This window comes from Photinus pyralis, unplaced genomic scaffold (genome assembly GCF_008802855.1).
Source record: "Photinus pyralis isolate 1611_PpyrPB1 unplaced genomic scaffold, Ppyr1.3 Ppyr1.4_LG1, whole genome shotgun sequence".
NCBI lineage: Eukaryota > Metazoa > Arthropoda > Insecta > Coleoptera > Lampyridae > Photinus > Photinus pyralis.
Window position 1 is genome coordinate 3,679,726 of NW_022170249.1, and position 14,959 is coordinate 3,694,684.

Genomic DNA, 14,959 nt, shown 5'->3' on the forward strand with positions numbered 1-14,959 from the left:
ATTGAACATTCGCGTATATGATCAGCCTGGATGATTTAGACGAGCATGCCAACCACTGAATACCAAATGTTCTTAAAAATCTGTCAGTTGTGGAAAATAGTTACCAAAAATAGTGTTGCAATGAAACTCATTCCAGCACTATTTTTGATATCGGAATACTGTCATTATAAACGCAAAACAGAAAATATTTTTCTCGTTCTTTACACATGATATGTTTGTCATCTGAGATATCTTTCATTTCCTATATTTACGAAAACATCTGTTTGGAGTAGTTTGCATTTTAATCGGCCATAAACGTTTCACAACGACGCGGAGTTACGTCGTATATTCATCGATTGACATTTAAAAATGCCCCATAATAATTCTAATCAAAATGTTCGGCATACCGAAACGAAAATATTGAAGGTTGACCGACTACGATTTGATTACGTTATTAGCTTTGTACTCTGCGATACACTAATAACAAATTAGCGTTGACATGTTTATGCAAATGCGAGAAACTCAAACCTTAATAAATTTATAATCGCCACGGAACGCCTGTGATAGCGGATAATTTTATTTTAATTATATACAGCTATTTAAGATAACTGTTGGATAATACATAGATAATTAGCATCAGTTGGTCTATTATAAATGTTTATATTATAATTGGTTCGTAATTAAATAGCAAGAAGTTGGTTTTTTTCATAAATTAAAAATAGGTTTTTTCGGATGTAAGTATAGTAAATGAATGGTTTGGTCAATGACCGAGAATATATTTAGTGGGAAGCTTTTTATATTTATTCGACCTTAAACATGTTTGTATTTGTAATTTATTATGAAAATACGTTTGAAATTGAATGGTTTAGGTGTGACAAACTACAAATACATAACCAGAAATGGTAATTTGGAAAATTTATGTTGTACGAGTAGGTATACATATGTAACAGTATTTTATGTAGACTTACATATGTTTTACTTAATACTTTCAGCACAATTTCTTTTTATGGCGGCAATAATTTAATCGTTCGCAGCATTTTTTGTTTATGTTTATTAAGGTAGCCTCCCCTCCTCATGCAAAAAAGACACATAGATTAATAAGTATTTCAAACGCCGTTCGTGTGCGATGTATTCAACTGAAGAAAAAGTTGATATTGTCAATTGGTATAGTGCCGGAGCGTAAGAGCTTTATTTTCAAGCAACAATATTTCAACTAATTAATACGACAGCCAGATGTTTATTTGTTTTAAAAAGTTGTTTTGGATGCATAAAATTAGACTTCGTCACACACAATACTTTTTAGAGGCGCCTCTGCTCGGGGTAGTCGGTAGAATGCTCCAAACTGATCTAAGCTCGGATGTAAGGAAAACAGATAAAAAATTCTTACCTCAGCCCAGGTTCGAAGACCCGACCTCCAGCTATGTATCCCAACGGTCTACCACGGATCTACACAGTCAGCGTTTTTAGTTTAAAATATACAGGGTGTTCTATTAAAAATGAGGTTAGGTCCCATAACTTTTTTATGTTGAATTCGCTGTTCTAAATATAATACTTTTTGATAGAATTTGATTTGTTTTATAGCAGATATTCCATGGCATGACGGATATTGGCGTAGTTTTTGTATTATAAAATTCCATGGCATCGCAGATTATTGAAAAAGATGCGGGTTTTATTTTTCGAATTTTCCGTCTTTGTTGTGCAAAAAATTGAAAACTAATACGGTTGATTGGCGTAAAAAATTTTTTTCTACAAAAAACTTTAATAGAGTTTTGCTCCAAAATAATTTGGGGAGCCAATAATCGCATGTTATGAATTTTACATTGAAATCTCTATGATACGTTACGCAAGTCACCACCCTGCATAAAGCAGTCTATGACGCCCAAGGGCATAATGGATTGCCATTTAATTATGCCCTCAAACGGCCTGTCAAATATACTGACGGAGTTATATTATGTAATAAAAAGATGCTCCAGAGAAATATTTCATTTCAATTTTCAACAGAGTAATATTTTCTTGGAAATAACTACGATAAATGTTCGAAGTGTCCTCCTTCATTTTCTAGGCAATATCTACGCTAAAAGATTAATTTATTATAGGGTTTAATCCATTACATGTAGCAAGTATGCGATTTCTTAATTCTGGTGTATTTTCCAAGGTATTTTCTATTGCAACTTTATTGTACACCTTGGATTTAGGGTGATTCCAGAGCAAGCAAGAAATCATTCTGGTGAACGGTGAGGCCAATTTACAGGGCCGAATCTTCTTCATACTACGACTAGGATTTCGGAAACCTGTAACAGTCCTGTAAAAAATGGAGGGACCCCATTCATTTGGAAGCATACATTCTCAACAATCGAGTTCTGTAATTGGAGTGCGAAACAGTTCTACAAATATGGTGGAATTGAGATTCCCGTCAATAAGAACTGTCTATTATTCCCGCCCTAACCTACATTACGATCGTGTGTATTGATTGTAAACGCAGAGAGTATGAAGAAACTTTCCTTTATTTATGGCTTTACGGTTTAAAAATATTCAAATATTTCCCTAAAAGCAAATGTGAGAAGTGCCTACTTAAATATTTAGAAACAAGATTGATAGGCTTTTAACGGCATCATATCTTTATTTCTTGTCGTAAAATATGGTATAGCTTCTTCATTTCTATCTACGGGCTCCATACAAAACAGCAAAACCTATTATCAAATTCATCTGCTCTGCATTAATTTTGCGGGTATGCAAAGAGAATAAATCATTTAAAAAAAGTAAAATTAGTAGACAGGCATGAATGGATGGTTATTAATAGATTTGTCTACAACACAAATTGGATAAAGATATCGTGCTAAGCAACTTTCTATTTTTTAATGTTACAAACTATAAATAAACCGGTACACATACCCACACGACTTCGATTTAAATAACTTCATCTTTGTTGATAAATGTTATTATATTAGGTTCATTACTTTCCCTATATTTTTAACATATTGAACAATTTTTAATTTTCATTTATATGTAGGTAATTAATTGAATGGGCGTTTATCCGTCTACCAGATGTTTTATTCGATATATCATCTTATTTCTCACGATTCGAATCACCTACCAATTAATATACGTAGGTTGGCGAACGGCCGTTCGAAATGCTTCTGTGTTGTTTTGTTACCAAACAGGAAATGTTTGCAATTAACTATTTAAATAATATACGGTCGTGTTTCTTCTGTGTGAAGTTATGATTAGTAGAATATTTATTACTAATTTCATGCTGTTATTATCTCTTTATGAGTTCGTGTACGAATCTTTTAAGTAAAAATGTTGTGCGATTATTCAAGTGTAAAACGTGACACGAAGGCAACTAGGTACTGATGTTCAGTTACTTATAGATCCAGGATGTCTGTGCCATTAGACATAAATGGATTTTTCCAAACTATATTCAACAATTTGCTCATTTTCCTTATAATTTCAGTTCATGTCAATTAATTAAAAATTAACTTCACCAATGTGGTCGCTTGTAGGTACTTCAATGGGGGTTTACAGTATAGTTGAATTCCGCAGTTCTAATTTAATAAGCGTGTACCTGAAACCATAAAATTTTTTTTTGGACAGTAAAAGTTTATTTAAAAATAGAGGCTGATTAGCAAAAAAATAATGAACATGTGCGGTTTTAAAGGTTTATTCAAAACGATATGATTGTGGCGGGCTCTGTGACGTAATAAGCCCGACCAATCAGCTCCTAGAACCATTCAGATGCATAACGACTTGGCAATATTGCAGGAGAATGGCATTTATAACTTGCGTCATCTGTCACAGGCACTTGTCACTTTCGTGCTAGATGCAGTTAAACATCCCTCTCAAAACGTCAAATGTGACAAACGTCAGACCCTCGCGTAAGGTTGCCAGCTCACTTCTACGTGATTGGTTGTAGGTTTGTGACGTATTTAGTCTGAAGCGTTTCAAATTCGGACTAAAAACACAGCTTTTCAATAATTTATTTTGGGTTTATTTTACTCGCAAGTAAAAATTGAGGACACACGGGTCTTTTTATTTTTAATGTACTTTGTGGATTAGAAATAAAAAATGAAGGCGGGATGACACCATTCATGCCTAAAGCAGTATTTTTATTGCAGATTTTTTAGGATTACGTTGAATATTAGTAGCAATTTTTGCGTTCAACCTGTGAGTTGGCAATGAATTTCTAGAGGGAGACGAAAAATGTGTACTGTCAAATTTAAGCAGAGATTAAAATTAACCGAACATGTTTGTCATAGATGTTTAGATCGACATAAGCGTTAAGTACTGATTAGTTTATGCAGTGGCAAATAGGGATTAGATGCAAGAAAGGGAATAGGGAATATCCTCGGGAATATCCAATTTTAATAATATGGAGATGGCCGAATTTAAGTTCATACAAAGTATACAGGACCAAACGACATTGTATTATGTTTTATTCAAATTGTTTAACTAGGGATTTTATAAGTTCCAAAATGTTCGGTATATCGATGGAAGGATGCGCCTTGTGATATATTTTGTACTTTTACTAATGCATATTTCTTGTTTCAGGTAAGAGTAGGTGTTGAAGATTATGAGCCTATCGATTGAAGGTATTATTAGATTTATTAATTCATTATAACACTAGAACATAATTCTCATACTAACAATTAATAAATGAATAAACGGCAAACGATTGTATTCTCGTCTATTAAGCTTAATGCACAAATAGATTATGTTAATAAATCACTGCGGGAGATATTTCGGGGAGTTTAGCGACCTTTTTCAGGTTGAACTCGTTTGCCGTCAACGTTGTTCAATCTACCGGCATAGATCCGTGCTAGTAATGGGATAAATTTAAATAATTTAATTGGAGTTATTGTGCCAATATTTTTAGTTTAGGTATAGCAGATGTTAAATTGACATTTTAATAGAATTTGAATGAGTAGGCAAAGACGCTCTATAACGCTTTATTGTATGTTCCGAGGTATATTCTAATAACATCTGTCATTATTATTTCAAATGGGAAGCGAAGCACGAAATAAAATAAAGTTCAGAACAGAATACAATATTATTCTCATGGAAACAACGGGATAACCTAAGCTTGCTATTTTTGTTATTTTGGTTGCATAAAGTTAGGCGTCCTTCAGAAGACTTTTTATCAAGTTAATTTTAAAAACGAAACAGGTTCATATAAGTCTTTTGGGTGTGACATAGCACACGACATGCTAGATTTCATATAGGTTTTCTAAATATTGAATTACGAATTTCTTTGTATATCAACAAGCCTCGTAGTTTAACCAGGTAATTTCTAAAATAACCCGCTTCTACTATAAATAACTATATTATGTGAATTTTATCAACTAGCAGACCCGACGAACTTCGTAACGCCTTTGGGAAATCTCGTTTTCTTGAAGAATAATGCTCGGTGAACTACCTACCGTCTATGAGTGAATGTTTTCTGGGGGGGGGGGGGGGGGCAATACGTTCGGTCACCTCGAACTTAATACCGATTTATTTATATAAAAACCTTTGCGGACATACATCTCAAACCATTTCCCAAAGTTTTGGCGTAATCGTATTTTTTTGCACTATATATATATTTTTTTAGGTATCATTTTAAGTTTTAAAAGAAGTCCCCTAACAAGTTACTAATGACAAAAATGTTTAATTAAAATTATGAAATAAATTGGAATTAGTAGATAGTTTCTTTTCATATTAGCTTTCAAAATTTCATGTTATAAATTGATTTTTATTTTAAAATTTATTGCAATTTAAAGATTATTTTGGGGCGCATATGTTTCGGTGTGCCTAGGGGCGCAAAAAATTTAAATCCGCCACTTCATACATATCCATTTTTATTTGTGGGTGGTCCATTAATCACGTGCAAACTAACCCCCACCCCTCTCCTCTATCCAAAATCACCTGAACTTTTTTTAGTAGTAATTTAAACATTTCCAGAATATTATCTTTAAATACAGGTAAGTACGTATGATCTAATTTAATTTTGGAAAATTAAGGTCCGCGATAAAAATGTCAAGACATGTTGCAGGTTTGCGCGAAAAATAAATACACCTAATTATCTCTCAACACCCTCTTGTAATATTTCGTGATTTTTTCGAACTCCACCCCCCTCTCTTCTTGGGGCAGCTGTTGACAACCCTGAAATTAGTGTGCGTACTCTTCAAAAGTAAGTTCCATCCGTTTAAGATCCAACTCCAGCAGCAATTGCCACCTCAAGACTTTCAAGTTAGGCCATTATTACGTACGAATGTCTGAGGTGGCATACATCTTCTAAGTGTTTTAACCCATATATATTTTTTTTTTCAAAAAATGGCAGATTGAAAACGTTTTTCTACAAATCGACGTTTCGACTTGTTTATTTCTCTGAAATGTTCTTATGGTATGTGTAAATTTTTTTGTAGACAAAGGAACCAATTTTTAGTGCATTTTTTAAGAATGAAAAAAAATGTGCTATTGTTTGCGGTTGGTCCGCCCGCCCGGACCCACTTCTACCGTTTTGAACTTCTTCTAGGGGAATGGTCCTAGAGTCCTGGAATTTTTTGCAGTAAGTAGCCTATACCTTGAAGGTGTGCCAGACGGCCATGAAATTTCGCTGTCTAAAAGGGGGGGCCCCCCCACGAATTATTTCCTGATATGTTGTTTTTGAAAGTACAACGTGCATAACTTTTACATACGACAACCAATTGGTCTCAGATTTTGCATCCGCATGCCTTTAGTTGTGCCAAATTAAACTTTTGAAAATGGGGGGGGGGGCACATGTTCTATCCTTCATAGGTCATGGTATTCTAATGAAAGGTCTCATCGAAATAAATTGGTTTGTACAAACTATAACTTTCCCGTGCGACTCTTTTCTGAGATCAGTGAGCGACAGGGCCTGAGGGGAGAGGGTTAAAAACTAATTTTATCTCTCATTGTATTCTAATTAAAGGTCTCAACGAAAGGAACAGTTTTCTACAAACTACTGCCCTTCTTTTTCTCCTCTTATCAAAGTACGGGGTGGATTCTCTTATCAAAGTACGGGGCGGAGGGGGAAGGGGAGGGGGAGTGGAGCTTCATGGTACTCTAATGAAAGGTCTCGACGAAAGGAATTAATTTATACTAACCATAGTCTTCTTCCTCGATCCCTTGTCGTGATCGGTTATAATTCCTTATATCTTAAGAGTGAATTGTCAAAGGAAAGTACCTTCAAAGGGCGATTGGGACGTTTGGAAGAAATATAACCATTGGGCATTTAAATAAAATTTGAACATAGCCACTTGTAATAAAAGCAAATGTAGCGTCATTTTCTAAATTTGGTTTTGCGCATGCGCAGTGCCAACTTTCTTATTTATGGAGGGATTTAAATGAAGTCTGGTACATAGCCACTTGGAATAAAAGAAAATTTAACACCAGTTTCGAAATTTGGTTTTGCGCATGCGCAGTGCCATCTTTCTTATTTATGGAAGAAATTTCGTAGGGGTGTTTAAAAAAAATGCGCTTACCTGCACAAGGGCTGTGCACAATTTGTACTTGTTTTTTAAATTTATTGACCAGTTCTGTTGGAAAAACAGCAAAGCGGATTAATTCGATTGGGTGGAACTAAATTATACCTACTACTAGTAGCAAAGTATTTCTATCGCCGACCTGCATCTGTAAATGTAATATATCTTGTCAAGGTCTTCATGTATATATTTATGGCGGCCAGTCGGTATACATTTTTTCAAACTTTGGAGGACCCCGCTAATTGATCTTATTCATTTTTTCGCTCTTTATATGTTAATTCAAAGATGTAAAAATTTGGAAAATGCCTCAATGAACATTTTTTCAAAATTCGCATCTTTAAAAACATAAGAGTTGATTTAGCCTCGCTACTTCTCAACCAGGTCTACAATTCTGTGTTTGAGTATTATTGGAGAAGAATTGGACAAGCGTGCCTCAAATACCTACCTAAACACGTCTACCAGCTTTCCTACAATTTAGCTCTCAGAGATGCACGTAACAAACGATATAGATTTGTTAATGAAGGTGTTACAGAAAACGTTGTGCTAGTCTAGAAACGGCAACATGCGTGATCGCTGTAGAAGATATCGCCTACATTTTAATTCCACCCACATACACATTGCAACCAGTTGCTGTATAAATTTAGAATCGCATACGGATTATGCAAATTATTGCCATTCTTACAAATTTGTGATAATCATTATTTATTTAACTTAATGCAGGAACTAAACACATCTATTGCGAATGCACGCTTAGAAACAAACTTAAATTATTCAACCGATTAGCAACTTTAATAATCTTCTCCTTCTTCTCCCACACCGGAATCCATGCCAACTTCTTCATAGTCTTTTTCCAATGCAGCAGTGTCCTCTCGTGCCTCAGAAAATTCGCCTTCTTCCATTCCCTCTCCAACGTACCAATGGACAAAGGCTCGTTTGGCGTACATGAGATCGAACTTGTGATCCAAACGCGCCCAAGCTTCTGCGATCGCTGTCGTGTTTGACAGCATACACACAGCACGCTGCACTTTTGCCAAATCCCCTCCGGGTACCACTGTCGGCGGTTGATAGTTGATTCCCACCTTAAATCCGGTAGGACACCAATCTACAAATTGAATAGTCCTCTTCGTCTTGATAGTACCGATTGCGGCGTTAACATCTTTGGGAACGACATCACCTCTAAATAGCAGACAGCAAGCCATATACTTTCCGTGGCGCGGATCACATTTGACCATTTGATTCGCGGGTTCAAAACATGCGTTCGTAAGATCGGCTACCGTAAGTTGTTCGTGGTAAGCTTTCTCGGCGGAGATAACAGGTGCGTAAGTGGCCAAAGGGAAATGAATGCGAGCGTACGGGACCAGGTTTGTTTGAAATTCGGTCAAATCGACGTTTAAAGCACCGTCAAAGCGAAGCGAAGCAGTGATCGAACTCACGATTTGTCCCAGTAACCGATTCAAATTGGTGTATGTGGGTCGCTCGATGTCCAAGTTTCTGCGACAGACGTCGTAGATCGCTTCATTGTCCACCATAAATGCACAGTCCGAATGTTCCAGAGTCGTGTGGGTTGTTAAAATTGAGTTGTAAGGTTCGACTACCGCTGTCGATATTTGGGGTGCGGGATACACGGCGAACTCCAGCTTGGATTTCTTCCCATAGTCGACCGACAATCGTTCCATGAGCAGCGAAGTGAATCCTGACCCTGTTCCGCCTCCAAACGAGTGGAAGATGAGAAAACCTTGCATTCCCGTGCACTGATCGGCCAATTTACGCACTCGATCCAGAACCAAGTCGATGATTTCTTTTCCGACGGTATAGTGCCCACGGGCGTAGTTATTCGCAGCATCTTCCTTTCCCGTGATCAGTTGCTCGGGGTGAAATAGCTGCCTGTAGGTTCCAGTGCGTACCTCGTCAACTACCGTCGGTTCCAAATCGCACATCACCGCTCTGGGGACATGTTTTCCAGCTCCCGTTTCATTAAAGAAGGTATTAAAGCTATCGTCACCTCCACCCACGGTTTTATCGGAAGGCATCTGCCCATCAGGTTGAATGCCGTGCTCCAGGCAGTACAACTCCCAACACGCATTTCCTATTTGCACACCGGCTTGTCCTAAGTGAATCGAAATGACTTCACGCTGAAAAATAGAATTGTATGTAAAATTCGAAGAGTAAAAACTGATTAAACTTACCATGCTTCTTGTCTCGAGTACAACTTTTTATCGAATGAAATGTTTATTTGGTCGTTTCCAAGCACCAATTTGTTTTATTTTTTCAGGTAATGCGTTTATGAATTAAATTTCGTCCTTAGTCAGCCAAACTTCAGGATTCCTTTGTAGTCTTATGACTCAACTAAGTCTTCTGTTTCATCACTAGAGCTATCGTAGTGGCTTCTTGAACTGGCACACAAAATTGCATTCTAGGAACACAAAATAGCGGTCTGAAAATGTGACAATATCCAAAATTAGCCCAGCCTCTTTATCCTTTTTATTGCACTGGCACCTTCCTCGTGCAACAACATCTACCTGCTGAAACCAGGGAAGGGCCCCTCATCCAACACTTTGTTCTCTCCAGCGCTACTGAAACATCGGCACTTTTTCGACAGGAAGTTAGTTAAAGCCCTGGAGAGCAATCGACAGTTGCGGGATGTCCAAGGCTTTCAAAACCTTGATGCATCCCAAAATGAGGTGGTCAGTGCGGGGGGAAAGTTCTTGGTTAGAATATACGCTGGCAGGGACTCTTGATTAGTTGCGATACAAGATGTTCCGTGAAAGGGAAAAAGACTCCCTTGATTAGGAGCAGAAAACGAGGACTGGTTTGACCCAATAACCACCTCAAAGGAACCTGCCCCCACCGAGGTACTTCACTTCATCTTTTGCAATTGTAGGATGGGGTGCAGGGGGCGGTGCACCTGTCGAAAAGCGTACTCCAACGGTCCTGTTAAGGAAGAAGCATTCACCTCCTCTTATACATTGGGGGAAGAAAAGGAGGATCTCCCCAACGAATTGATGTAGGAGATGGAAGATGATGGGGTTGAGCACGATGAGAAAGAAAGTTTTAACATTTATTAGGATATTCCAAAACTGTTTTTAGAATTTGCCATATGGCAGTATGGTACAACTTTGTCGAATCTTAAAATTTAGGGGTTTTTTGAATTCGCCATTAAATTCTCTACAACTGTGAGTACAAGAATATGTTAATAGGACCAGTACCTTGGATGCTACAGACGACCGTCAAGGGGTATATTTAAACGAATAAAACTTGTCGTCATTCACCCGAATTTCGAAGTTTTTTTGGACACCAAAAGTTAAGCTCAACCCGAGCGTTACAAAATCAGATTATTCGTTTTCAAGACTATGTTAAGATTTTAGAATCGTTTCCAGCTTCCCCCATGTGCCTTTCAGATACCACTCCTCTCATGTATAATTTAACTGGACTATGTACTCGTATATTCTGAATTTGAAAATTAACAGCTATTTCGACTGGAGAAACAATCACAAGAACCAAAATAATCTGAAATAAACAATCCCTCTACGAACCAATAGGAGCTAGATGCGAAATGAACTGTAAAAGGGCCAAATTTGCTAAGTGGGTAGACTGCTAAAGTGCAGCTAGATCTTTGGACAAGTGAATTAGTCGTAGGAATGAGTTCCTTCCTCGGCGACATAATCGTACTGTTAACATGTGTCTTTGAAATACTAAGAATATCTTACTGGAAACAATTATAATAATCTATTTAAAAAACCTACATGTTCATGTTTAGAGATACTTGTATTCATAAACAATATTGACCTAATAATAATAACAAATGTAAAATTAGAAATCTTCTCCGCCCTCTCCTTCTCCCTCCCCAGAATCCATACCAACTTCTTCGTAATCCTTCTCTAAAGCCGCAGTGTCCTCTCGAGCTTCTGAAAATTCGCCCTCCTCCATACCTTCACCGACGTACCAATGGACGAAGGCTCTTTTGGCATACATCAAATCAAACTTATGATCGAGTCTCGCCCAAGCTTCCGCAATTGCCGTAGTATTGGACATCATGCATATTGCCCTCTGTACCTTTGCCAAGTCGCCTCCCGGCACAACCGTCGGAGGTTGATAATTAATTCCCACTTTGAAACCGGTCGGACACCAGTCGACAAACTGAATTGTTCGCTTGGTTTTAATCGTACCGATTGCGGCATTGACATCCTTGGGAACGACGTCGCCTCGATACAGTACGCAGCACGCCATGTACTTGCCGTGCCTTGGGTCGCATTTTACCATTTGATTCGCGGGTTCGAAGCACGCGTTGGTAAGTTCGGCGACGGTTAGCTGTTCGTGGTACGCCTTTTCCGCCGAAATTACGGGAGCATAGGTAGCGAGTGGAAAGTGAATTCTGGGGTAAGGTACAAGATTTGTTTGAAATTCTGTCAAGTCGACATTTAAAGCGCCGTCGAAACGCAAGGAAGCGGTAATCGAGCTGACAATTTGGCCCAACAATCTATTTAGGTTGGTGTACGTGGGACGTTCGATGTCCAAATTTCTTCGACAGACATCGTAAATTGCTTCGTTATCCACCATGAATGCGCAGTCTGAGTGTTCCAGCGTTGTGTGAGTGGTGAGTATGGCGTTATAAGGCTCGACGACAGCTGTGGAGATTTGCGGCGAGGGATAAATGGCAAATTCCAGCTTGGATTTTTTCCCGTAATCGACCGACAAGCGTTCCATGAGCAGCGACGTGAAACCGGAACCCGTTCCTCCACCGAAGGAGTGAAAAATTAGAAATCCTTGCATTCCCGTGCACTGATCTGCTAACTTTCTTAATCGATCCAGCACTAGATCCACGATTTCTTTGCCGACTGTGTAGTGTCCACGCGCGTAGTTATTTGCCGCGTCTTCTTTTCCGGTAATCAGTTGCTCAGGATGAAACAGTTGTCGGTACGTACCGGTTCGCACTTCATCAACGACCGTCGGCTCCAAATCGACCATTACTGCTCGAGGCACATGCTTACCCGCTCCCGTCTCACTGAAAAACGTATTGAAGCTGTCGTCACCTCCTCCAACAGTCTTATCGGATGGCATCTGGCCGTCAGGTTGAATTCCATGCTCCAAGCAATACAGCTCCCAGCATGCGTTCCCAATCTGGACTCCACCTTGACCGACATGGACGGAAATCACTTCACGCTACAATAATTTGATTGTAAATGAAGTGGAAATTTCTCATTTAACCTTTTTCTTACCATCTTGTTTAGCAGAAAATGTAAAATTATAGCGAAATGTAAATTGTGAGTATATTGCAAATATTTATGCAAGTAACTATGGCGATTTTTTTTCAATTTTTTCCTTAACCTACTAGAACGTGCCGAATTTTGAATGCGATCTAGCAAGTTGCAAATTTTTTCGGCCTTAACGAGGTCCTTTCCTTATAACCTCATTGTCCACGGGGTTCTTGAACTGATGATGCGTACGTCATCCAAGTTGCAAATTCGTACACTGTGATGTATGATTTTTTCAATCCGATTTTGATCTTCAGTAGCTAAGGCAGAAACAGCCATCAGTGTGTGTTCCCAAACTCAAATAACCTTCGCTAGCATTCGCTTGGCATGGTACCAGTACGGTGCTCGTGTGTCGATGGTAACCTCACGTTTTGGGGAAATGAATGGTGTTGATAGATGGGCGGTTATTTAATTGGTGGTTGCCTAAGATCTTTTCAACCTCACTGATTCCATTCCACCCAGTCCGCTCTTGTATAGTCAGCGTGTTTTAGGAATTAGTGGGCTGACTTCGGCGCATTCTTAGTGTAAACATTGAGGGGATAGACAACTTTACAGAAGAATAGCAGCATCGACCTGCATGGCGTGTGATGGTTAATTCCTTCGTCGTAAAAGATCTTTGTATGGCATAAGTTGACTCCAGCTGGCGGCATTTTTTGTGTTTGAAGGAGTTAGTCAACCAATCCTCCTTTTATACTTTGCTGAATGCATTTTCAATATTGCGCCTATTCAAGACGTGCCACCCGTCTTTGTAACTCTTAGGGCCGAGAAAAAAATTAAAGAAGAAATGCAAATTTCACCACTTTTAGGGTGGTTCCCAAACGCAACACGTTGGGCCCTCAGTTTATTTGAAAAAAGTGCTTGTTTTGATCTCCTCTATACCATCCATTTTTTTTTACATACATACTTATATTTTGTAACACCGTGTATAAATGAACTTATTAACGAGCGACAAGTTCGTTCATGATTTTGAACTAGAACGGTTCCGAATTTTCTAATTCTGTTTCCAATAATAGGTAGACGATGGTCAAGGGACTAACTCGTTTAAAACAGTTTATTTCGTATCAGCACCTACGGTAATGTTCTATCACCCTGTATGTGTTTAATTTAATTTATTTTTTACGTTAAATATGATCGCTAATTTAAAATGAACACAATTTCGATCATGTTTCGATCTGTAAATAATTACATTGTTATTAAGTTTCTCCGGTCATTGCGAGTTTTTTATCGCTACGTAAAGCTGATTAAGTTTGAAGATAAGCAGGTTTCGCCGATAAATACAGGTGTTTAAATTAGAGATGGCCAATTTTTGCCCAAACCGGTTTCAACTAAAGGGAAAAGCCCAGGTAACACCCAGGTGGTTACAACAGAACTCAAATACCTACCCTGGCCCAGCTCCGTTGAAAAAGATGCAGCAGAAAACCGAAAATTCGATTTTGAAGTCTGGTATCGGGTGGCTAAAAGAAAAGACACATAACACTGGCTTAGACTGGCTAGGCAGAAATTGGATTTATTGGGAATAAGAAAAGAATTAATTTGATTGTTTTTATTCAAATAAAGTATAAAAGGCAACGAAGAATAAATAGAGAACAAATACCTATCATACTTTTAAACTGTTTTTCTGATTCCAAAATTCAAATAACTAACTAATAAAATAATAACAAATAAAATATAATTTTTGTATTGTTCATGCCTATATTCCATAATAATTGCGTTGCATGCGTGTAAGGAACATACTAGGAAGAATGAACGAAAGAAAAAAAAAATGAATTTCATTTCAAGTCGAATTTGCCTCGATATTATTTCTTCACAGCAAAGTATCTGTAAATTTTTACCAACTTTGCTGCCTTTACATAGCTGAGTTTGTTGCGTAATTTGCTCCAAATATTTCCAAAAGTGGAAAATACACGTTCAATAGCTGCTGAACTAGCTGGACAGCTCAGCAAATTGGAGATGAATGTACAAAACTCTAAGAGCTTGTCCCTGTGTTGCTTCTGTGCTTCGTCTTCACCCTTGGCTGGAGCTAACTGTTTCGAAATTTTATCTTTCACGATGTTCCACCACTTGTGGCCGTTTAACTTCTTCACTACAGTCTCTTTCAATATGATTGAAGGATAAGTATCATCTTTAACTTTGAAGGAAAGCAAGTATATTAAGTATTCATCCGGAAATTTTTCGGATACAAACTCCTCAACGCTTCTTTCTTGTTTAGGTGTCAAGTTTTCTCCAGAAAACTTAGGATCCATAGTA

At 38.0% G+C, this 14,959-nt stretch overlaps 2 protein-coding genes across 2 annotated transcripts; both read right to left on the minus strand.

The window, feature by feature from the left end:
* Positions 1-8,145: 8,145 nt before the first annotated feature.
* On the minus strand, positions 8,146-9,705 carry LOC116172923 (tubulin alpha-1 chain-like). The gene is made up of 2 exons (XM_031490203.1): positions 9,647-9,705; positions 8,146-9,592 (listed from the first exon to the last, which is right to left on the minus strand). The coding sequence occupies exons 1-2, from the start codon at positions 9,647-9,649 to the stop codon at positions 8,249-8,251; spliced, it is 1,347 nt and encodes a 448-aa protein (XP_031346063.1). The 5' UTR covers positions 9,650-9,705; the 3' UTR covers positions 8,146-8,248.
* Positions 9,706-11,204: 1,499 nt separating this feature from the next.
* On the minus strand, positions 11,205-12,818 carry LOC116172912 (tubulin alpha-1 chain-like). The gene is made up of 2 exons (XM_031490192.1): positions 12,677-12,818; positions 11,205-12,620 (listed from the first exon to the last, which is right to left on the minus strand). The coding sequence occupies exons 1-2, from the start codon at positions 12,677-12,679 to the stop codon at positions 11,271-11,273; spliced, it is 1,353 nt and encodes a 450-aa protein (XP_031346052.1). The 5' UTR covers positions 12,680-12,818; the 3' UTR covers positions 11,205-11,270.
* Positions 12,819-14,959: the final 2,141 nt, after the last annotated feature.